The sequence below is a fragment of the Corythoichthys intestinalis genome, chromosome 12, assembly GCF_030265065.1.
Source record: "Corythoichthys intestinalis isolate RoL2023-P3 chromosome 12, ASM3026506v1, whole genome shotgun sequence".
Lineage (NCBI taxonomy): Eukaryota > Metazoa > Chordata > Actinopteri > Syngnathiformes > Syngnathidae > Corythoichthys > Corythoichthys intestinalis.
In genome coordinates this window covers 21,111,823-21,136,871 of record NC_080406.1, presented here as the reverse complement: position 1 = coordinate 21,136,871, position 25,049 = coordinate 21,111,823, and the positions used below count along the sequence as shown (strand labels likewise).

At 38.8% G+C, this 25,049-nt stretch overlaps 2 protein-coding genes across 3 annotated transcripts; one reads left to right on the top strand and one right to left on the bottom strand.

Annotated features, from left to right (window-relative positions):
- Window positions 1-1,416: 1,416 nt before the first annotated feature.
- Window positions 1,417-7,501, top strand: LOC130927497 (ermin-like). Of its 2 annotated transcripts, none has more exons than XM_057853381.1 (3): window positions 1,417-1,835; window positions 4,331-4,528; window positions 4,918-7,501. In XM_057853381.1, exons 1-3 carry the CDS (start codon window positions 1,595-1,597, stop codon window positions 5,235-5,237), a joined length of 759 nt encoding a protein of 252 aa, XP_057709364.1. In that variant the 5' UTR covers window positions 1,417-1,594; the 3' UTR covers window positions 5,238-7,501. The 2 variants fall into 2 exon arrangements, with proteins under 2 accessions (XP_057709364.1, XP_057709363.1); XM_057853380.1 differs by having other exon boundaries at window positions 4,915-7,501.
- Window positions 7,313-23,711, bottom strand: LOC130927496 (polypeptide N-acetylgalactosaminyltransferase 5). Its single transcript, XM_057853379.1, has 10 exons — window positions 22,324-23,711; window positions 22,078-22,244; window positions 21,737-21,856; window positions 16,735-16,870; window positions 14,169-14,288; window positions 13,976-14,093; window positions 10,730-11,056; window positions 10,574-10,654; window positions 10,271-10,423; window positions 7,313-8,778 (listed from the first exon to the last, which is right to left on the bottom strand). The coding sequence occupies exons 1-10, from the start codon at window positions 23,391-23,393 to the stop codon at window positions 8,638-8,640; spliced, it is 2,433 nt and encodes an 810-aa protein (XP_057709362.1). The 5' UTR covers window positions 23,394-23,711; the 3' UTR covers window positions 7,313-8,637.
- Window positions 23,712-25,049: the final 1,338 nt, after the last annotated feature.

Sequence of the window (25,049 nt, the reverse complement as noted above, 5' to 3'; positions counted from 1 at the left end):
CTACCTTTGGCATCGCTGGAAAAAAAAAAAAAAAAATCGATATGCGACAATATGTAGAATAAAGAGGAAAAATGTAACATCTCGTGTAGCCCCAAGTAGAAGAGTAGTTTTTTTTTTTTTTTTTTTTTTAACACAAATCTACTCAAATAAAACTAAAAAGGAGGGCTTGGAAAAACTACTCTTAGAAGTACATTTTTCTCAAAAAGTTAAAAGTAAATAATGGAGTACATGTAACGCATTACTACCCATCTCTGTCGAAGATTTTTTTTTTTTTAATTTACTTTTGATCTTGAGGTTATCTTATGTACATCTAGTATTGATACACAGTACTTTCTTGGGAAGAAAATATATTTTCACTCTTTTACTTTGCCTACCTTGCGCTGTTTCGACTAACATAAATTAGGAAACTGAAGCGTTTAGAGTTAAAAATAAATAAATAAATAAATAAAACACTGCCTGACTCAGAACCTACAGGCAACATTAACATGCAAATTAATTTATGTAATTAAACAGAACCAAGACCAAAATCTAAAATTCTGGCTTCAGGGATTGATGCGTACTGTATATATTCTTGGAATATGCCAACCAAATTGATCTCAAATGGCAGAGGAGTAGCAATTTTGGTTATCAGTGTACTCACCAAGAAGAAAAAGAACAAAGTGAGTGAGACCTGGAGCCCTTACTCTAAGCCAGGGGTGGCCAACCCTGGTCCTCGAGAGCCGCAATCCAGCTTGTTTTCCATGTCTCCCTCCTTTAACACACCTGAATCAAATAATCAGCTCATCAGCAAGCTCTGCAGTTGCCTGATAACAATCCTAATAATTTGATTCAGGTGTGTTGGAGGAGAGAGACATGGAAAACAAGCTGGATTGAGGCTCTCGAGGACCATGGTTGGCCACTCCTGCTCTAAGCAATCTAAAAACGAGGTCATCAAAGCGCTAGACGAAGCTCCTCAACTCACTTCGAAGATGTACCTTGGGATCAAGATGATGTACATGGTGTAAAAGATAAGAAAATAAACAACAACAAAAAACAAACAATACTCATAACAAGCTTTGATCTGAGCACAAACATTGTAGTTTTATAACAGTTGTTACGTTAAAAAAAAAAAAAAAAAAACTTTGTGGAATTGAACTTTTTATCACTGTACGCTTTTTGTAAGTTATTTTTCAAACAAAATGTACCCAAGACTGGCTCCAACATGTCTAAAACAGCATACATAAGCGGTATAAGTATAGTAAACCTATGGGAGAATGTTAATCCCACCTGGAAAATTTGCAGAAAGAAGATTGGTCTCCCAAGAAAGATTAGTGATTGGGTACAGTCACTCTATGTTTTGAACCTTGAGCCACAAAGAGGCTTTGTTGGTGCTCACAACAAAACCTCTGTTCATTGCAGATCTAATGCTCACTAACAACTACATCGGGGAGAGGACTGCCAAGCTTGACCTTGCACGACCAACTTCAAGTTCTAGATGGACAATTTCCGGACAATTTGCAAGACAAGAGTAGCCTTGCTCATTTATCACGGAAAGCCAAGCCTAAGGATGTTAAGTTTCTGAGTCAACGAGTGAAAAAATCAAAACATTCTCAAAATGGAGATGCAGGAGAGCCCGATGTTTTCAAACCCAGCAGATCATGAAGGGGAGGAGGAAGTAGTAATGGCGTCGCAGGTACTCGAGATCATTTGTGGATTTGCCCCAGAGTCTAAGCTATGCAACTCGGAACCAGAGGAAAGAGACATATGGTCTGTCGAGGAAGGAGACGATTCGGTGTTCTACAGTGACGAAGACCTAGCTGGGGAGCGCAGAGAGGCCAACGGATCTCATGATTCAGGCACGTGCAGATTAAAGGGTTGCAAATAGGGGTGGAAAATGGGTAATTCTGGAGATATTTCCTGCAATTTAATAGGAAATGTTCAATACATTTCCAGAAAATATCTGGTAATTTTCGAGAAAAAAATGCTTGTTACACTTCCTACAAAATAACAGCCAGGTTTGTACAAATGTTCAGTAAATTGCTAGGTAATGTTAAGTAAATTTATAGTAATGTTTGATAAATTTCCAGAAAAAGCTAAGCTGAAAATTACTAGTCCATTACCAGAGGATTTCCAAATAAAATTAGTTTTTGGTCAATTTCGCTCAAATTGTCAATACATTTCCGTTCAAATTTAAGATTGAAAAACATGGTCCTAATTTATCCAACCTTTTCTGAGTCACGGCACGTTTTTACATTGGAAAAAGATCTCGCAGCACACCACAAACTAAAAATGTTCCAAAATTACTCCTGTACAGTATATTTAGTCATGAAATAATTTATTAGTAATTATACTTACTCGGTTTGAAACTTGAGCCTGTTTAGATGAACACAAAGCCGATATCCTGACTGGAATCTTCTTGAACAGCTCTCAGTCTATCTTTGTTTTTATTATTATTATTTTTTTAATAGCAGTTAGGCTTGAAAAGCTCAGAATGATCAGACGGGGACTTCAGCAATGTCTTTAACCGCATCAGGGCCGAGCATCTTGCTGACAATGACTTTGCAGGCAGGTAGTATTAATGTCTCTGCCACAGTGTGGGACTTTTTGAATATACCAAAAAGTTCAGCAACATGGTAACTGGCTTTGAGGGCTTTCTCATTTGCCTTTGTAGTTTATCCTTACAAAAGCTGCTGGTTTCCTTGTGTTTTCACGAAGGCGAACAAAATAGTCCATCGAATTGTTTTGAAGCGACGGGTGTTTCGTTTGGAGATGACGTTTAAGCTTGCTTGCCACCATGGTGCTGTTGGAGAGCTGCTCATGTCGTGTTCAAGAACTGATCGGATTTCTAGCCATCAGCAACCTTGCTATCCTAGACAATGTGTTGGAATAAAACACGGGGGGAGGATTGACGGTCGTCACATATGGATATAATGGAAAGGACACCTTCGTGTATATCGACAATTGACGAGCCAAATCAAATGATGTACAGTAGATGTGCAGGAGTACACTTTGCGGATGAGAAATCAGAGCCGTTCTTCAATGCGACATGAGCAATACTTCGCTCATCTGCACACGACAGAGAACTTTCTACCTACTCCTTCCTTCCTACTGGAACCCCACCCGATGATGTAAACAAAGAATAAAAAATTGCGAAATTGGATAATTTCTCACGGCACACCTGATGATCTCTCATGGCACACGAGTTAAAAAAACACTGAATTAGCAGATAAAGATGTGCCTTGAGAACAAGGGCGTAGTTTTGATCTCAACATTGGTAGGGACGATATAACGGCATAACCTGCATGTACACTTTTTACTTGGGACGGGACATTAATAAAACCAAACTGATTGGGTGAAGGGGGATTATCGGTATATTTCTTACAAATATGAACCTAATGAATTGATATGCTAAATCAGCAGTGCTCATTACGTGATTCACGATCAACCAGTCAATCACAACGCTAGTGGTAGCACGCGGCATCCAAATTATTTTTTTTAAATGTACATAGTTAATTATAATTATGTTTGGTGTTGTTTTGTTTGAGCAACTTATCAGGTTATGAAGCACCCCTCTCTCAACAGCTTCTTACTAATGTTTTCCTTGTTCTATAGTTTCCAGCAGAGTTCACTATATTTCTCACAGTTCAATTAACATTAACAGTAGAAAACACAAACAGAAGGACACTTCTCTATAAGCAGCTTCCTACTCGAGTTTTGCCTGTTAGCAAGTTCACACAGTTTAACATTATGCTCATTCTGATGCAGGTCGGACTTTCAGTAGCAAAATTAGTGGTGTGTTGCCTACCTCCACAACATTGGCATCTTTTTAAATTACTTACAATACCTGCTGCTGGCCGAAAAAAAAAACCTCCTAATATCCCCCGTCTTCGAAGGGGGCAGAGGAGGCGGCATGTTTTCAACATGTATTTATGTAGGGGCTGTGTTAGTGTGAGCATGCACATGTGTGTCTGGAGGTGGGTCAAGTCATCAGCCAATCAAACGTGCATTTTGAAAAGGGGTAAATGTAAGTTTGAAAGTAATTCACTTAATAATGGTAGGGTCAATTCTCTCCCTACAACATATCGGAAGACAATCTAAATTACCTCTATAACTGAACTAATTATATAATGCATATAAGGCTGCTTAAAAGTTGGTGGGGACAATTTGAGCATCCTTAAAGTTGGTAGTGTTATGTCCCTAACGTCCCTATGCAAACCTACGCCCTAGCTTGAGATACGACACAGATTTTAAATTTAGTAAATTCCAGGTTTAATCGTCCCTTCTATTAATTTCAATCATTTGAATGGAGGGTTTTCAAGTTCTGAAATTTATTGGCATTTCGGAATCATAGGTGGAGCCGGTGTGTTCTGTTTTGAGCAACGCAGGGAGACTGTTGGGAATGAAGCCGAAAATGCATGCGAAGGAATGCATATTGAAGAAAGTGTACAAGATAGCGACTCCCATGGGACACCTGTGATTGATCCTTCAGCTTTTCACTGCTCTCTTAAAGGCAAGCAAGAAAGACCTCAGCTGAGTCAAACCTCAGAAGGTAAGCATATATGCTACTTTCAAGAAAATTGTATTGAAGTGACATTTCTTTCTGCTACTAGTGACATGTTTTTCCTTATCAATTTTCCCCCTCTAGTGCACAGGTTTGCCTCTTGTCAAGATTAGATTGATATTAGAGGAATTCAATATTGTCAGGCTGCCGTATATAAAGGAACAGATTCGGAAACTCAGGGATCAGATTGGCAAATTGAGGGTACATGATATAAATTTAGGGAACTGGTGACTAAAGGGTGTGAATTACTTAGTGAACAGGATGCATATCAGTGAATGTTATTTGTCCTCAGACCTCTGCAGTTGGACCAGATTTGTGAAAAAATAATGTAAAAACAATGACCATTCATTCTATCTCCTTTCCTGACTTGTAAGAAGATCCACTATCTGAGGAGAAGAATGGACAGGCACCACCATTTGAGACACCCGATGAGGAGAGCGACCCATCCCAGCCGAGCTCCGGCTCAGAGTCAGATAAGGACGGCGCCGTAGGCCATCTTGATGTGTTACCATTGGACCCCGTTCCTGGCTATTCTACTCTACCTCTCCCAAAGAAGTCCTCCGACACCCTCGGAGATCAGGAATCCTTCAACCACCTTACCCCAACCAAGTACAGCTCCGTATCCTACCGCAAGATTCGGCGAGGGAACACACGCAAGAAGATAGAGGAGTTTGAGTATATCATGATGAATTTGTAATAGTAAAAATGGTGTGGGATGCAGAAAGTGACCGATTTTCACATCTGGTTCTAAATTTCACTTATAGTGATAACATACTTATGTCCCATCAAGATAATGTAATAGATTCTGCACAAAATGAAGTAATTCACCGACACTTTAAAAAAAAAAAAAAAAAAAAAGTGTTTCGACTGATCTTTCAAGATAGACAAAAATAATGCACTGTGAAAATATAAACACCAAAGGAAAGTGGACTCTTCTTTCACTAGAAAACAGTTCACAAGCAGAAGCAGCACATGACATGACAACACCAGTTTCTGACCAAAAACATGTTGAGCAGAACAGTATGGAGGACCAGGAGTACAAAAATTAAATAAACAAATTATTAAATGTGTCATTAAAATGCTTCAATTTCAATATTTATCTATTTCAATATTTATTTCAATTTTTATCTCAATGTATATTAATTTCAGTTTTTTTACCTCAATGTATGGTCTTTTTTTTTTTTTTTAATTTCAACATTTTATTTATTTATCCCAATGTATATTTATTACAACATTTATTTCTTTATCTAGATTTTTATGTGTTATCTCCCTATTGTGATAAACCGCTGTTTTTGTAAGCCACATGCTCGGAGTCCGAATTTCCTGGGTCAACGTGTTCTAAGTCTAAATCCCGAGAAAGCTCATGCATAACCTCAGCGATCGCTGCCATATTGGGAAGGAAGGAGCAATACCTCGACTCCAGAGCTACGTAGCTTGACTTGCTCAACTCAAACCCCACCTAGTACATGCCCGCCCACAGTTTTTGATATGCCAATGACAGATATAATTATTTCATGCGGTACAAGGGGAACAGGAGTGAGAGAGTGAAATAAATAAGAAGGGAAATAAATAAATGTTGAAATAAATATTGGAATAAATAAATAAATAATAATTAAAATAAATAAATGTTGAAATTATGTAATGTTCAGATAAATATATATTGGGAAAAAATGTTGAATTAAATAAAAATTGGAAAAAAAATAGAAATAAATAAAAAGTGCAATATATAAAAATTGAAATAAAATAAATAATAAAAATAAATCGAATAATTAAAATTGAAGCATTTTAATGACATTTAATAATCTGTTTATTTATTTAATTTTTGCACTCCATGTCCTCCATATAACAGTGACTTTAACACAAATAGTGTAATGAAATATCAGTGACACAAACTAGATAACAACAACAAAAAAAGACTACAAGACTTTGATGGTAGAATTGAATTACAAGGCAAGTAAGGCTGACTAACCGTGTGTCTCGACTAGAGTAGAACATCAGTGGCTTTTTTGACATGGCAGTCGTCTTTCTTACAAGGCCTATTGATTACATATACAAACTGTTCATGTGTCAGGTGCCTACAGCGCTCTGACTTTCATCATGTTACCATTTCTTACACTCATCATCGACGTGACAAGGCATTATTTGCCGCTTAATCTTTGTCTTATACTCAAAATCTGTGCTGATTTGAACTCAAGAGTGATGCAACTCTGCCATCTAAAGGCATCTGTTAGTTATTACATTGGTTTACAAACCTGAGTTTCACACAAAAACTGGGCAGGACCTTCTTTTATGCTTAGTACTAATCAGTTGGATAACAGCTGACAGGGAAAAAAATCCAACAGCAGAGAATATGTCAAAAACACAAATAAAGTTCTCAAAATATAAAATGTCACATATTTCCGCACCTTTACAATCTATCCCGATATCTCGCCCTTGTGCTTAACACAAAGATTTTCAGATTTTCAACCATTGACTTTATAATTTGCCTTTTTGGTGCCAATTTTTCAAATAATGTTGCTTTAAAAAGTGTTTTTTTGTGTGTGTGTGTGTGTTTTTTTTTTTTAAAAAGAGCTTTTAGTGTGTGTGCAGTGTTTTGGAATTCTATCCCAACTAAATTCTTGTAAAAAACAAACAAACAAAAAACACATGATACTTATAAAATTTCTCAGTTAATTTTTTTTAATCAAGATAGGATTGAAAATAATATTTTTCATACATAATCTGTACCTACAGATTAGTAAACTATGTGTACAGGCTCACAGTGTTTAGTAATCTATGTGTACAGATTACCAACCTGTGGGTACAGATTGCCAATAAAAATATTTTTTTGTACCCTGTCACCAGGTGGGCTCAACACCCAAGATGCATTTAGGAAACACTTGCTTCATGGACTCATACATTTGCATGAACACTAAATAGGAGATGCTGCAAATGTGAAATAAATACATAACTGCTATTTAATCTTCATCTCTGGTCATTTTATTTGTACAATTTTCAAAACATTCCCTCTTTTTCCCCACCTGTTAGCGATTGCAGTTAAGAGAACTTTTTTTTTCTTATTGTGTCAGGCAAACACCTCCCTCTAGTGACAGAAACACATTTGTAAAAAGAGACCACATTCACCACTATGAAGCAGCATTGAAAATAAGTTTCAAGTAAACCACGTTTTAAAAAAATGTCATCATGGCTCTTACCAAACATTCTAAACATCTAGTGTGCAATTATCATTATTTAGTCCGAAATATTCACAGGATGCAAACCGGGTGCATAGTAAATTTTCAGTGTGTACATAACCAATGGAGCTTATAGAAACATGTAAAACTGTCCCACTCAGGCACTTTGGGGTGTAAGTGTAATGAAACAATGGCAACAATGGAGTCATAAAATTTGTATAAAAGGTCATGAAAACATTGCACATTTCCAGTCCCTGCTTTACATCACTCACTCACTCACAATCCATCTTTAGTCCCTTGTGCTAATAGTACACCATTCGATCGCACTTGTAAACAATTGAGCATAGTAGTAGGAGAACTAGGGCACACTACTAGAACAACTTTGCCTTATAAGTAATCTTTTTCCCCACTACTGTCTGATATTTCTGCACACAAGTAGGACAAAATGCATGTTGTTAGTTAAGTTGAACAAGTAGGAGGCATTTTGATGGTACTAGTCAGGTCCAGGAACCTATTAATGGGGCCTATTACACCAAGTAGTCTCACTAGTACAGCATAATAGTTTACTTGTTTAATTTTATACTAGCTAGGACACAAGTGGCACAAGTAAAGAGAAAAATATGATTAGTACGGTAGTATGACAGCCAATTTTCTGATTACCGTAAATATTCAATTGGACAAAGAATGTTCTGTAAGATGGACCTGAAGATGGATATCAAGGGTATCATATTCATTGGGCGGAAACCTTGTATGTCAAAAAGTGGTCAGTAAGTTCTTTTTACAACATGTTGAAAACAAATTTACCAACCCTTCTTGGAAAGTGTGTAGTGTGAGCTGCAAGGATTCCACTCAATGAAACGTAAATAAAATCTCAAACGGCTTTGCTGAAGGCAAGTTCTAGTGCACGTTTACCACCAGTACACGTTATTTAGTGTAGTAGTTTGTGAATTCCCACTGCTGGAAGAGGTTACCTTTGGTACAGGCGGCGAGATGAAGCCGTTTAGTTTTCTGATGTACTTCCAGGCACACTAGTTTGGAGGTGTGTTCGACAGTTAATAGATCAGGCTAGGCAAAAACAACAGAAACAGTTTGTGAGTGTTGCTGAATGAACCTTTGATCAGTAATGCACATTAGTAGCAGAAAAGTTGTTATCAGTACTCCAAGTTAAAATGAGTAATCACTATAAATACTAGAGGTTGACCGATTTGGGATTTTGAAATGCCAATGCAGTTATCTAAAACCTTTTCAGCCGATTGCCGAAATACTTTCTTTTTAAAGCAGATAGATGATGAAAGGCAATTAAAAAAAAAAAATTGCTTCAACAGCTTCAAATTTACAATGACCTGAGACTCGAAGGATTAGTCAAATGCTACCAAACCAACAAACGCAGCACTTCTTTTTATTATTATGCACACTCAGCAAGAACAGTACATTATTTTCAAATACTTAAACCCACCAGGAAGACATGACAAGATTTAAGCAAGTGAGAGTTTAAGCAGATGCTTGCCATGTCAACGCTAATGCTAACGCGAATGCTACGCTAACGGTACAAGATACATTAAGAGTGTAAGGAAAACTCAGTAAACACCTAAAAAGGATAAACGAACATTCCATATTCTCTCATGAAAGATTAGAGGTGCAACAATTAAACCCATTAATCAACAACTAATCGATTAGCAAATTATTTACCTTAAACCTGTCTAAATTCTTAAAATTTATAACATATGTAACTTCTCAGTTTTAAATATCAGATTTCTTCATTACATTTTTGTTAAGTCAAAGTAGGACATGAACAAAAATCTGCTTTTACTTAGGAAAACAACAATTCACATTTTTGCCAATTTTCTGACTTACCACTAAACCAGCTTCTTAATAAGGCTGCAATGACTCATCGATTAATAAATTGCCAACGAATTTGATAATTGATACAGTTGAAACAAAAAAACTCATCCATTTTGTCTTCATTGCTACTTACAACGTGCCAAAAATAACTTCCATGTAAATTATATAGGTAATTGAAAGAAGTGACATTTATCCGATTAAGTGATTAGTTTAATTGCCGATTAATTGATTTGGAAAACAGTTGTTAGTTGCAGCCCTATGCAAGATTAAAAAAAAAAAAAAAAAAATCGTACAATATTTACATAACAGGAAAGCATGAAGCTTCCTGTAGTAGCCTGCCTTCAAGCTGCTGCAGGGTCCTTCCGGGGTTCTACCATCAGCGGCAGCCACAGTTGCCCAAACAGATGCCTAATCAAAAATCTTTATATCGGCTTTTTTTTCAATTTTGTTAATCGGCCAGTGGCGATATTGGAAAGAAGTCCATATACTGGCCCAATATATCGGTCGACCGCTAATAAATACACTAAATTATCAAATAATAATAACAATAAATACAATAAAGGCCACGCCTTAATCCTTAGTTTAAATTTTATGCAAACGTTTGACAAATATGGAAGGGATTGACCATCAATCATCCAGTTTAGCTGGAAAGTCGTGTCCTCCGCCGACAAAAAATAAGGTACAGAGTATGCGGCACACCCTAAGTGCAACCTACCTGTTTTAACTCGGAGGACTTGTGGAGCCAGTGTAGTGTGACGAGGGAGCGGTCACATGGCTGTAAATGGATGGTGTTTGTAGCTATATTATATTCGACACACATATCCTGCTGGCGGATGTGCAACAACCAAGTGTAGTTAAAGTGCTGATTCTGTAAGGTCAAAGAGAAGACGCCGGGTAGTATTTTTGAGCGGGGTGTGGGCAACATGCCAGGAATTTTCAGACTTCCATGGGAACTGACAAAAATGTAGGTAAATTTAAGCAGTAATTTACAAACAAACAAACAAACAAAAAAAGCTACCTGCTTGGTGAGATCACACAACTCAAAGACCAGACTTTCATTCAGCACAGAAAGACATTTTCTTAAGCCCCGATTGAGGACCTGCGTGAAACAGGAAAATCGTTACAACTCAGATTTAAACTTTAATACTGCAGACTGGCAAGCGGAGGAACATACCAGGCCCTCGGCTTTAACTAATGGAGCCTCTAACTCTGGATACACGTTGTCCAGGTACCACTTGAAGCTCTTGCATTTAAGCTTATTCCTCAGCTTGATCTGCTCAGTTAGGTCGCCCAAGTTTGTATTTTGGTTCAGCAGATGATTGTAGCCATGGCCGTAAAAAAGATCCTTGTACTCGTCTAGCCAAACTTCGGCCACCCTGGCCAAGTTGCGCTCCACCGTCTTGTGCCGGTCATTGGGAAAATCGTACGGGTTCTGTCCACGGAAAATGTGTCCCACTCGGGAGCAGGGGATGATCTCGATTTCGCCCCCGCACATCCAAATCTATTCAGGCAGTAAATGCGTAGGTGTTAATATTCCACGGCAAACTCATTCGAACTTATCTGTACAGTAGTACCTCTACTTACACTACTGTTCAAAAGTTTGGGGTCAAAGCGACCACAAACTTTTGAACCGTAGTGTACATAATGAAAAACCCCATATGATACACTACGGTTCAAAGGTTTGGGGTCGCTTGGACACCAAACTTTTGAACGGTAGTGTATGAACGTCTCTACATACAGAATTTTCAGATTAAGACACACTTCAATGGGAAAGTATTGCCTCTTGTTGTGAAAGAAATTTCAGGATACGAAAGGCAAAAATACAGTATGGCTGGTACTCGCAGCTCCCAGAGTTTACTGAACATAACATACTTATAGCTGCTCTGCCACTGGCTATTGCCTAGCATTCCTGGCATCCACTTGACTAAGAGGGACCTCTACTTTATGTGTACGTATCAAGGATGCAACAATACTGTTTTATATTGAACCGTTCGATACGGGTATTTGATTCAATTCGCAAAAACATTCGATCCAAATGAAAAGCTCCCAAAATGTATTTTCCGACCTTTTTTTTTTGCTCCTGCTAAAATGTCCGGCGCGCAGGCCAAGCTCTCCACTGCGCGTTGACAAAAACAGAAAAAAAGGGCTCCTCCCCGCTAGCAGTCCCCCACCCCTCCTCCTCCAAACTGGGCGGGATAATGATATTTTAGTTATGTGTGTCTCTTAATTCCAGATTGACTGCATCATGTTGAGATCAGGGCTCCGTGTGTGGGGGGTAGGGGGGCAGAGCCCTATTTTGCCCTTGGTTGTGTCGGTGGGTTTATATCTTCGTGCACATTGAGAATTTATGGCACATAACATCTGCTGTACAATGAGTGGCAAATTAAGAGCACTGTACTTCAAACTCGTCCTGTTTATGAAAGTCGATTATCATATGCTGGTGTTGTGCAGTAATGAGCAGACGTGACTTCTGTGTCGTTTCTTAACTTGTTTAATGCTCCGACGACACTCACGCACACACTAGATATAATCAAATATTAACCTAGATGTGCTACGTTAGATCCCATGCCATTGGCTGCGTGAGCCAAGAGTGCTCATGGGACACGTAGTCCATACACTACATTGATGAATTAAAAACGGACGTGAATGAATGGAAGTTAAGCAGGCCAACTCAATCGATACCAGTGACTATAGATAACGTTGCAACCAATGTTAATTCAGTACGTGACACAGATGGACTTGGACCACAAACAGGATATTTTGCTCCATGTGGTAAACCTAGCTGCTAAGAGAGCTGTAGCAATCAACAGTGTGCTCCGCCTCACTTTAAAAAACAGTAAAGATTGTTCTGAGCACTTTTATACAAAATTTCTTTAGATCAGAAAGAAGTAAGCACATAAATACTATACACTAAAATTCATGTTTATATGATGGCATTGTTATTTTTGCTTGTTAGCAAAATAAAAACAAACATTGAAAAAAAAAATAACACTAGTATTTTTTGTTTCACAGCATTAAATAAATTGAATCGAAAATAGTGTCCCTCGTATCAAAAATCGTACCGAACCGTGACTTAACTGTATCGTTGCATCCCTGGTACGTATGTATCCCTACGTCTTCTTCATTCGCCCTTCGTGTTCCTACAGCTTTACACGAGTGTATTAACTTTTATTATTTACTCTATTCTTGTTTTTTTTACATTATGCACAACTCTGATTTCTTGTTTATTGTGCAATAATCTAATTGTAACATGTAGTTGGAACATATTTTGATGCATTATAAAAGATTTATGTCTGAATTTTAGGGTGCTTGGAACAGATTAGGCATTTACAAGAAGAACGCGTCTCTACTTACAGAATTTTCAATTTACGAAACTAATTCCAGAACATATTAATTTCGTATTTAGAAGTATTACTGTATAGATATTCTTTAGTCCATTATAATGCTATTATAATGACATTTCGTGAATGCGGAAATTCTTCAATTTCCTCTCTGGAAATTGTCAACCACCTTATAACTAAGGCAAAATGGAAGAGCAGTGAATAAAATTTGATTTTAATTATGAAACACAATAACTTTGTGCAGTGAATATGGTGGGGTTAAGTTTGTAGGTAATGACACTCAGTTTGCTTGTCGCCAAATCGTAATTAATAGTGGTAAAGATTAGACGTAATGTTGGTTAGTGAGGCAGATTTATGTTTCAACTGAAGCAGTCACAATTGAATATTTATTAAATTTAATATATCAATGATTCCATCAAAAAATCTGAAAAAATCTAATTCCTCTAATTAACCCTTTATAGGAAACTCACCCAACTCATTAGCTGCCATTGACGGCGCTAAACATCTGACCTATATTGACTTGCAGAGGCTGGCAGCCATCCCTCCAAGTCTAAATGGATTGGACGTCTAGTGCCGTCAATGGCAATTAAAGAATTAATGATGAATAATTTACCCTTTCATTTTTAAATGATTCTTATTATTTTTAAATCAAAATAAAAACAGGCAAGGAAAAAAGGAAGAAAACCAGTTACATGATAAGTTTATTACTTTTTTAGAAATTAACGGTATATTAAAAAAAAGTTAACTTTCTCTTACTTTCTCTCTCGTATGAATTGGTCACCTATACAATAATAATAATGATATAGGCATAAGGCATCACTCGAAACACTGGGTGACAACTAAGTAATTCTCACCAGTGATTAGTCTTAATACACTTTGTCTTAATGTGCCTGCTGTACAGCATTAGTGCTACTTTCACACTCACCCTGCCCTGTCATACCCTAATCTTTCCTGTTGTCCCTCTTCCCGTGACTATTCTTGGGGAGAGGGACAGGGCCTGACCACGAATGTCCTTTATAATAGCATTGAGAGCGAGGAAAAAATTGAAATAATCATTTTCCAAAAGATTTGTGCACTACCTTGAAGGAAATCTCCATGTTCTCCCCACCCCAAACTTCCAGTCCTGGATCATAGGCGCCAAGTTCATAGAAGTATTTTTTATCAATGGAGAAAAGGCCTCCAGCCATTACGGGACATCTGTAAGTTGAAAACTAATCAAGGTGAATGATAGCTATGAAACAAATCAAAAAAGAGCAGAGTGCGAAAATCTACCTGATAGGATCGGCCACAGTCATATTGTTCTTCTTCACGTAGTCGTCTGAGAGGGCGTTCCAGGCGAACACTAGAGGCCAGTTGAAAACACCTCTCTGGAAATTGTCAACCAGCTTATAACTAAGGCAAAATGGAAGAGCAGTGAATAAAATTTGATTCTAATTATGAAACACAATAACTTGCAGGTCAGTTATCATTTCTGTTTACTTGTGGTTACTATCCTCACATTTGACTGAACAAATTTGACTTGGATGGGAACCTCTGAGTAGCTCAGGATACAATATGATTTGCGATACAGGTCTCACGATAATGATTATCTCAGAACGTGGTAATACAACAATTATCGACACATGGGTCAAGAATTATAATTATATATGTACACTATATATTATTATATACTATAATTATAATACGGCACAACTAATAAATAGAAAAACAAGCTCTTTTCATCCTTCCGCTATGAATTGAAATGAGTTTAACAATAGTAGACTTCCAATCCATTTGAACCGGGAGGTTGCCATCCCTTCTTCTAACATATAAGACGTCTATGGCCGTCAATGGAATCCAATGAGTTATTTAGGAGGCATTTCAGGTCCTTTGCTGTTGTTTTTCTGTTGATTTTGCTGCATTTACAGTTCATTTCTTGTTAATTAACATGGGAAGTGACTCAATATCAACTGGAAAGTGGCCTGTAAATGCCCCCAAAACCGGGAAGACTAGCTGTGAATGCGCTAGGCATCAATGGCAGTCAGTGAGTTAACATCCCGTACTTTCCGCAATAAAAGGCGCATCTTCATCTAGCTCAATACTGGCTAATCATGGCATGACATTCCCTTTAGCGCAGCTCCATCTAGTGGATGCATAACACAACCCCAACCCCTACTACTCCCCTTTAATAATGCGGCGCACCCTTTTACATACCTGTCAAATTGTACGGTTTCAGCGTAATTTGCACAAGTGAGCACTGATTTTTAAATGTGTATGCCTACGTTCAAAATGTTTACATTTTTCTTGCATTACGGGTTTTTTTTCTCCGTTCGGATTTTGTCACCATTTCGGCAACGAGAATGTGCGTTACTATGCGTTACTACGTTGGTTGAGTGACGCGAGAAAAGTCAGGGACACGGAGAGAGAAGAGTGTTTGTTCTGACACTGTAGCAAACGCGATGCTAGGCTAGGTGGCTCCAATATTTCCTGACTGTAGCCGACAGCCTACAATCTAGATATCACATGCATACAGAAATACATGCGAAATGACAGACTCGGCGGCGTTAGTAAACAGCTGCCATTTTAAAGCAGTAGACCTCTCTGAAAGGCTCTGTTGTAGTGAACCTTCCTAGCGAACCTAAGTAACTTTTTATCTAAAATACTCCTAAATCGGCAAAATCTTGACTTGAATCCATCTTTAAATGATGAAACAGTTTTAAAACGTTCACATGTCGAAAGCAGACAGAAGGGAACTAATGCAAAAACGGGAGCAATTTTAACAACTTTAACAGTTGATTCACAACATTAAATGACTTCCAAACATAGCAAAGGTTAATATGTTTTTTTTTTTTTTAAATAAAAAAAAAAAAAAACCTGAAAGGTAACACCAGTTCCTTTGCCAAGTAACTAATTACTCTTACATTCAGGTAACTGAGTTACTAACTCAATTACTTTTTGGGAGAAGTAATTTGTAACTATAATTAATTACCTTTTAAAAGTAAGATTAGCAACACTGGTCATAAAGATTAATTCTGCAGAATGAAAAGTGACGAAAGCGGAGATTTTATTCTGCCAATTTGTTGCCGAACGCAATTTGCCTGCAACTATTGCTAATCACTTCTCAGAATTAGCAAAAGAAATGTTCCCCGACTCAAAGATTGCATCGGTAAGTTCATTTTACCAATTGACCTTTCTAATTTATAATTGGACACACTAACGAACTACCTTCAAGTCAAACTGAATTGCGGGCTGAAGCGCAGCCATCAAAAGACATGATAGAAATTGCCAAAAGTGTTACATACAATTATCACAAAATTCACTGTTAAATTTTAGTAATCATGATGTAGCTGAAGATATTGATTGTTCTTTGATTGCACCAGGTTATATGTTACAATATTACCAATAAATTCATATTATTTTAAAAATTTAGTTTTATTTTTGTTTCATGTTAAACACTATATACAATGTTGTAAGATTAGTTACCAATTTGTAAAGGCATACGTCCCTATTTGTAAGATTGCCAACGGCCTCGGGTTGACAGGTATGCCTTTATATGAAAAAAGTTTTAAAATAGGCCATTGATTGAAGATGCGCCTTAAAGTGTGGAGAATACGGTACACTATTCTAGTGGAAAATTCTGCAAGAAACCAGTTGGTTCCTTGTTTTTGTGTTTAGCAGCGACACCTTTTTAAAACAATATATATCGATTCTTGGCGGAGCATATTGATAACCTTTCAATATAGAAAGTATCACCATTTCGATATATTGTCACACCTCTATGGCTCTAAAAGGTGGGGTCTGGTTATCAACAAATAAAAACTGATTTCACTTAAGTAAGGAGATGGATCTACAGTATCACCTCATGTCCTGGTCGCTGATGACTTCAATGACCGGACAGGGCACCATCTTGCGGTTCAGGTAAATGCGTTCCAGCAGAGGCTCCAGCCAGCCAACGTTGCATTCAACGTGCGAGTCAAGGAAGGTGAGGACCTCACCTGAGAGCAGAGCAAACATCCTGTTACACCAAATGTCAGTTACTAAAATAACCCCACGAGAACAGTATATGCGGCTATGTTTACATTCGACGGATACAGCAGTTATTTTATTGTGCCTCAAACATCGACAGCAGCTGTGGGAAAAATATTTAACTTGGGTCCACTTCCTTCTTTAATTTGGTCCACACACACCTAGCATTATCAACAGTCCTCTAATATTTGTTGCACAAATGTAGTCCTTCATTATGTAATGGTGAAAGTTGTTCACAGACACAAATCGACATTATATTCATTTAATTGTTCGCAATTAGTGTCCTCGTTTGAAACACAATTAGCCTCTTTCACAAAGTGTAATATGTAAAGAATTGTAATAAAAAATATATTTCTATAAGGCAAGCATATTTGACCACTCATATTTTAACAACAGTATTAAAAATAAAGATGCACGATAATATCAGTTACCGATAATTAACGGCCGATAATAGCAATTATGTCGTCACACAGAAAATCTAGATTTAAAAAAAATTCAACCGATAATGCAATCCGATAATTATATACTTGATTTAGCCTCCAAATGTGCGCAACCAAAGCAGTTTTGTCCACTTCTGCATCGCTGCCTCCTCAACCCCTCTTCTCTCTGAGGCCCCTGAGGGAGGAGGGGTTGAAGAGTGTGGGGTCCTAGAGGAGGCAGAGTTACACAACAGGGTTGAGGTGAAATCATGGTGGCTCTAGACCAGTGGTGTCAAACCGATTCCACAAAGGGCCGCAGTGGGTCCTGGTCTTTGTTCCAACAGATCCAGCACAGACAGTTCAACCAATGAGGTTTCTGCTCAAATAAGCAGAACCCGACTGCAATCAACTGATTACGCTTGTAAAACACCAGATTGGTGAAAAGGTATTCATCTTGTTTGTTTGGAATGAAATCCAGCACCCACTGCGGCCCTTTGAAGACCGGTTTGACACCTGTGCTCTAGACTGTCACTAGCGTGGGTTGATTTTTCAGTGTGTGAAACAAACGACGCTCACGCCATCTGCCAAGCATCCACTGCAGAAGTTCCACGAGGAGGAAAGAAAGCGCCCTCATTCAACACCATTAACACACATGAACCAAACTAAGCTACAGGGTCTGAAATGATGGAGAGACGCTGCGGCCTTCCCGGAGTCGGGTTGTTTGGGAATGCAGCCCAAAGCGGGTGGTAAACTCCATCTAAGGCTAAACACGCTCACGAGACCGATTGTCGACAAGTAGCCGTCTTCCGACGGAGCCCTTGGCTCTGGCTGGTCCAGGGCGGCGGCCTGCCGGGACCTTCGGCAAACACCCCGGTTTCTCAAGCGTTCCCCCATGGCGTGCGGTGCGGGACGTGAAGCGCGCGCCTCCGTCCGGAGCAGAGCCAGGCCCCGAACACACCACGGCGAGCCGGCCGGGGCAGGCGGATATCCGGTAAGAACCTAGCTGCTGCCGCCGCCACTCCGGTTCAACTCATCAAGCACCACTGCCAGACAGAGGTCCTGCGCGGGTGCTAATTTGGCGGCCCGCTAACTGAAGGGCACAGGCGGGAGGAGATGCCGGACGAGAGACGTTTTTTTTTTTTTTTTTACCAAAGTGACCAGAGAGCCCAAGCCCCGGACAAAAAATAATGCAGTTCATACGACCACCATTCTTCGCGAAAAACATGCCGATCACAACAGACATTTGGACAAGTGATGTCAAGTAAGTATACTTATCATGACGGCACAGTGGTTAGATGATAATTTCAACATGACCAAACCACACTCACAAAGGAGTCAGCCAGCTATGCATTCAGTACGCTGTAAATTGATGACGTCTTAATCAGTTCTTCTTAAATCTAGTCAAATAATTTTCCCCACCTTGTTTTGCGTGTTAAAGACAAGTTAACAGAAGAATGCGCCAGATTATTCCACTTACTTGAAGTAAATATTGCCATTTGTTCTTATTAAGCCCATACAGCCAAAAAAAAAAATAAATAAAATTCACCTAAATCAAGAAATAAATGCTTTCAAATAATATTTTGAACCATACCTATTCTTGAATAAAGAATATTTCTGACAAGTTTTTTTTAGGATTAAGTAGAATAATTTACTGCTTAAAATAAGGCTGTTAAACCTAATTTCAGCTAGCTACTTTTCTTCAAGAAATCTGAGTGAAATATACTTGAAGCGCTGGCAGATAATTTAACTTATTTCCAATAGATTTACACTGAAAACAAGGGACTTTAACTAGTTTTAAGGAGGTGTTTTTGCAGTGTAGTAATGTTTTTTTTTTTTTGGAGCAACTTAGGTATTTACTCTAAGTAATTGTTGCCAAAAGTTTAACATGACACAATGTCAGACAATCTGTATTTAGATGTTGGAATTTACTACTTGTTCACATTTTACATAAATTTTTTAATAGAATTATCGGCTTGACATTATCGGTTGGAACAAGGAGGGAATTATCGGTTATCGGTATCAGTTGAAAAATGTATTATTGTGCACCACTAATTAAAAACTTGAAAAAAGAAATTCCTTGTTTGCACAATTTTAACAGGTACAGTACAAGATACATGTTTGCAATTACTCTAAATGTAGGATGGAAATTTTGTGAGGACTAATTAACAAAAAATATTTTGACAACAATTGATTAAAAACTTGTACAGTTAAAATCGACAATAATGCAGTTACTCATCTAATTGGCTGCCCTTGACGGCGACAGTGTAATCATTCACTTCCAGCTTTTCCGGTTTAAATGAATTTGGTGTCACTGGCAACAGAGTTTAAAAAAAAAAAAAAAAAAAAAAAAAGGTGTGAAATGGCCGTTGCCAAGTGTTTGTAAAATACAGTGATAGCTGTATTATACCCAGAATATTTACAAAATAAAAATAAAACATGTACAATATGCCATGATTTTTTTTTTTAAGAAATGTTTTTTAAGCACAAGAAATGTAATAACTATGATTTTATATATATACAGTGGGGCAAATAAGTATTTAGTCAACCACTAATTGTGCAAGTTGTCTCACTTGAAAATATTACAGAGGCCTGTAATTGTCAACATGGGTAAACCTCAACCATGGGAGACAGAATGTGGAAAAAAAAAACAGAAAATCACATTGTTTGATTTTTAAAGACTTTATTTGCACATCATGGTGGAAAAAAAGTATTTGGTCAATACCAAATGTTCATCTCAATATTTTGTTATGTACCCTTTGTTGGAAATAACGGAGGCCAAACGTTTTCTGTAACTCTTCACAAGCTTCTCACGCACTGTTGCTGGCATTTTGGCCCATTCCTCCATGCAGATCCCCTCTAGAGCAGTGATGTTTTGGGGCTGTCGTTGGGCAACACGGACTTTTAACTCCCTCCACAGATTTTCTATTAGATTTAGATCTGGAGACTGGCTAGGCCACTCCAGAACCTTGAAATGCTTCTTACGAAGCCACTCCTTTGTTGCCCTGGCTGTGTGTTTGGGATCATTGTCATGCTGAAAGACCCAGCCACGTCTCATCTTCAATACCCTTGCTGATGGAAGATTTTCACTCAAAATCTTTCGATACATGGCCCCTTTCATTCTTTCCTTTACACAGATCAGTCGTCCTGGTCCCTTTGCAGAAAAACAGCCCCAAAGCATGATGTTTCCACCCCCATGCTTCACAGTGGGTATGGTGTTCCTCAGATGCAATTCAGTATTCTTTCTCCTCCAAACACGAGAACCTGTGTTTCTACCAAAAAGTTCTATTTTGGTTTCATCTGACCATAACACATTCTCCCAGTCCTCTTCTGGATCATCCAAATGCTCTCTAGTGAACCGCTGACGGGCTTGGACGTGTACTTTCTTCAGCAGGGGGACACGTCTGGCAGTGCAGGATTTGAGTCCATGGCGGCGCATTGTGTTACTGATAGTAGCCTTTGTTACTGTGGTCCCAGCTCTCTGTAGGTCATTCACTAGGTCCCCCCGTGTGGTTCTGGGACTTTTGCTCACCGTTCTTGTTATCATTTTGACACCACGGGGTGAGATCTTGCATGGAGCCCCAGGTCGAGGGAGATTATCAGTGGTGTTGTATGTCTTTCATTTTCTAATAATTGCTCCCACAGTTGATTTCTTTACACCAAGCGTTTTACCCATTGCAGATTCAGTCTTCCCAGCCTGGTGCAGGTCTACAATTTTGTCTCTGGTGTCCTTCGACAGCTCTTTGGTCTTGGCCATAGTGGAGTTTGGAGTGTGACTGACTGAGATTGTGGATAGGTGTCTTTTATACCGATAATGAGTTAAAACAGGTGCCATTAATACAGGTAACGGGTGGAGCATCGTTAGAATAAGTTAGACCTCTTTGACAGCAAGAAATCTTGCTTGTTTGTAGGTGACCAAATACTTATTTACCACTTTAATTTAAAAATAAATTCTTTAAAAATGGAACGATGTGATTTTCTGTTTTTTTTCCCCACATTCTGTCTCTCATGGTTGAGGTTTACCCATGTTGACAATTACAGGCATCTCTAATCTTTTCCAAGTAAAAGAACTTGCACAATTGGTGGTTGACTAAATACTTATTTGCCCCACTGTGTGTGTGTGTATATATATATATGTGCATATATAACCACAATGATTTGTGCATATATACATACATATATCTTAACATATTAAAATAAAATAACACATTAGACTCCAGCGTCTCCTTCCTTGACTGACAATGATGATGATGATAAAGAAACACCTGTGCACTATGATGATGACACAATGCACAGGTATCAAGGGAACCTTATACAGTACCTCAAAAATCCACGAATACCGTAACTCAAAAATTTCGGAGCGCAAATTGGCGAGGGATCTCTGTACCCTTAAGATCAACATAGGTTTACGCACGGTACCTTTAGCAGCAGCTGCTCCAACCATCCGTGCCCTGATAAGACCTTGACGCTCCTTCAAGCGAAGGATTCGGACTTTTGGGAAGTTAGCCATGTACTTGTCAAGATCATCTTTTAGGTAGTCTGAAAGTAAAATGAATCCCAAAATTTAATAAAACCCACTTAAAACTTGATTGCGTGAAAGATATTGTGATTTAATCAGGTTCCACCACAACACTCAGTGTGCGGCAGGACTCAACTCAATGGCTGCAATAGATGTCAAATCACATTTTACCGGGAGGGTTGGCAGTGACTGAATCTAAACTAGGCCTCGCTATCTTTGGAAAGGCAAAATGCCCCTTTACCTTTTTGGCTGAAGTCATCCACAAGGATGATCTCTTTGAGGAGGTGCGGTGGCGATCGATTGAGGACGCTGTGAACAGAGCGCAGCAGGGTGGACCACACTTCGTCCACGAAGCAGAAGATCACACTGGTGGACGGCAGGTCATCGTGGACCATGTCTCGAGTGCAGCTGTAAGGAAAGGATTAGGCCACCTGACACGTGTCAAGATTTTTAGTTAGTGTAGAGTGCGGTCGTGTGAGCGACTCACGTCTGAGGCCTAGTGTCGGGAATGGCGCGGTCCACTGGGATCTTTTCGCTCAAGTAGACGTTAAAATGGCCCTCATCCCACCTCAGCTTTACTTGCGCCTCTTCCTCAGTGGAAACTATCGCCGCCTGGCCGAACTGGCCGACGGCGCCGGGATCTCTTGGGGCAGCGGTCACGTCGAGTGAAAGAACCTGGTGAACCCCTGCCTTATTCACATGGACTGTTTCTGATTGCTTCAACTTCTCTCCAATTGGTTTCTCCTCCTTCACTAAAAATTTTTTGTTTGTTTCTTGAATGAGAAGTTTTTCAATTTGTTTCTCTTCCTTCTCTAATGATTTTTTGTTTGTTTCTTGAATGAGAAGTTTTTCAGTTTGTTTTTCCTCCTTCAATAAAGATTTTTTGTTTGTTTCTTGGATGAGAAGTTTTTCAGTTTCTTTCTGCTCCTTCTCTAAAGATTTTTTGTTTTTTTCTTGAATGAGAAGTTTTTCAATTTGTTTCTCCTCCTTCATGGAAAGTTCTTCCTTCGCAGGCTGGGGTTTATTAAATCCTTTAATGCTTGAATTTGGAGTTTTCACAGGTTTGATTAGTGCAATGGAGTCTTTCTTTATGGTGTTATTTTTTAATAGTGATGCATCACTGTCAAGCAAATCCACAGGTACTTTTCCAGCAACGGCAGGTAGTTTAATGTCAATCTTATCTCCTTGAATGTTGTTCTTCTCAATTACATGCTCCTTTTTCGTATGCACTCTGAAACGTCTAACAGGTTTATCAATCAAACCGTCCGTGTCTTCCTCCGAGTCTTCGTCTTCCTCATAGTCTTCGTCTTCCTCCGAGTGTTTCGCCGTGTTTTTTTGAGTGCCATTCTTCATGTCTTTACCTTTGTTCATGTTTATTCCCTTCTCAATGGCCCGCCTCAGATCCCGGAACGCTCTTTCCTTCGCAAGCCGATTGTTGACGTCGCCGATGGAGACACGGAGGACAGCTATGTCCACTATCAGCCAAATGACAGAAGCTACGAACACGAACACCAGGACCCTCTTACTGCCCCGTAGGTTCCTGAAACACCTAAACATCCTCAAAAAGGTGAAGGACTTGAAACTATCTCATTGACTGGGTGACTATTGGGTCTTAAGTTCAAATTTCTTCTCAACTTAGTGGTTAGCTGCCTTCGTGGCATGCTACAAATCTTACACCAGACGTAACCGCGACGTTGTTCGTAGTAGTAAATCACAGAAATGTCGAGGTATGAATTTATTCTACATTACCGAACTGCTATCCGACGTTATCGTCATGCCATGAACTTCTTATGCCCCACTCTCACTTCACGAGACAGTGCTTCAAGTAGTAGACTATCACTGCAAGTGGTTACCCACGTTCCAGACGCAGCATAACTGTGATTGGACAAAAATAGCCCGAAGGTACCGTCAAGTTAGAATAGGTGCAAACAGGAAGTAGAGGCGTCAAATTTAAAAAATAAAGCCTCTGAAGAAATTCCTGCGATTAATTATTTATTTTCTTTTAACATATTTCATTTTTATTTTTCAGTATTGAATAATTGCCTGTCATTTACGGTGATAGACGTCCAATTATTTTGACAGGGTAGGAAAAAATGGATTGGACTCATATCCCAATGGCGTACAGCAAGCAACACGTCACTTCCGCTCATCAATATTCATGGCATTAGCTACGGTTGCTATGCAAGGACAAGCCACCATTTGTCCCTAATAGGAAATGAATGGAAATCGTGTACGAAGGAGATGTTTACAGCGCTAAACCTACCAATTCTCTCCGAAAATGATGTGCCTGGTGCCAAATTGACTGGCATAGATGTGGAAGAACATAAAAATGTTCAGTTAAAGAGATGGCTTTAGCGTCGAAGGCTAAAAAAGACGAAAAAAAACGAGCCGACCTAAGCATAGCTTTAGCTTTTTTTTAATCGACGCGACTGACAATGACATTCTCCGGTTTCAACAAGCTATCCTTTACCATCAGCCCTGTCTTTCTTATATATCCTCTGGTTGTCCTACGTCTCTTACCGTTCTTGGGGGTAATTTAGTTAGCTTTGTGTAGCGGTCGCAAATGCTACTCAGTGACAGCCAACGAACACTTTAAATTTTTTCATTGATAACACATCTTAATCCTATAATTTATTTACACTTCCCCCTTACTAAAGTTTTTTTTTTTATATATATATATAACAGAAACGGTAACAGTGGCAGTCAGATACCATTGTAGTTTTTTCAGGTCATTCATTGTCAGACAGAAGCAGTACGGCACAACGTTACGCTAAAAAAAATAAAGTAAAAATATAAAAATGGCTTACCTCTTTGTCCTCTGAAAGACCATGCCAACCCAACATAATGTTTACTGCATATGAAACGTGAATGGATTCGCCGAGCTGGTGTTAAAGTCCGCGCATGTTGATTCGGTTTGCACATTTTTTCCTCCCGAGTTTTTGGTTTCCGGGAACGTATGAAGAAAACATCCTTCATGGTCGTAATGTCTAGAGTCGTTTCTACAAGTTCCAAAAAAGCAATGCGTGATCGCCATGTTCGTTTTTGAAAGATTACCGGCGAAAAGTAGCACTTTTTACGTGGGGCCTATGCGAGGGCGGGTCTATAATGTCCCACTTCGGCTTTACTTCCGCTTTACGATGCAACGTCACGGTCTAAAAATAGCCTGCGTGCGGTACGCCATTTGAAGCCTATCGCCGTCCCGTCGATGGCAGT

Excerpts from the sequence above, each read along its gene's own strand:
- LOC130927497 (XM_057853380.1), top strand. The coding sequence starts at position 1,595 with ATGGAGATGCAGGAGAGCCCGATGTTTTCAAACCCAGCAGATCATGAA. Across the intron at positions 1,836-4,330 it reads CAACGGATCTCATGATTCAG|GTGGAGCCGGTGTGTTCTGT; the intron begins GCACGTGCAGAT and ends TCGGAATCATAG. Across the intron at positions 4,529-4,914 it reads GCTGAGTCAAACCTCAGAAG|AAGATCCACTATCTGAGGAG; the intron begins GTAAGCATATAT and ends CTGACTTGTAAG.
- LOC130927496 (XM_057853379.1), bottom strand. The coding sequence starts at position 23,393 with ATGTTTAGGTGTTTCAGGAACCTACGGGGCAGTAAGAGGGTCCTGGTG. Across the intron at positions 11,057-13,975 it reads ACATGGAGATTTCCTTCAAG|ATTTGGATGTGCGGGGGCGA; the intron begins GTAGTGCACAAA and ends CTGCCTGAATAG. Across the intron at positions 8,779-10,270 it reads AGTCCTCCGAGTTAAAACAG|CCTGATCTATTAACTGTCGA; the intron begins GTAGGTTGCACT and ends GTTTTTGCCTAG.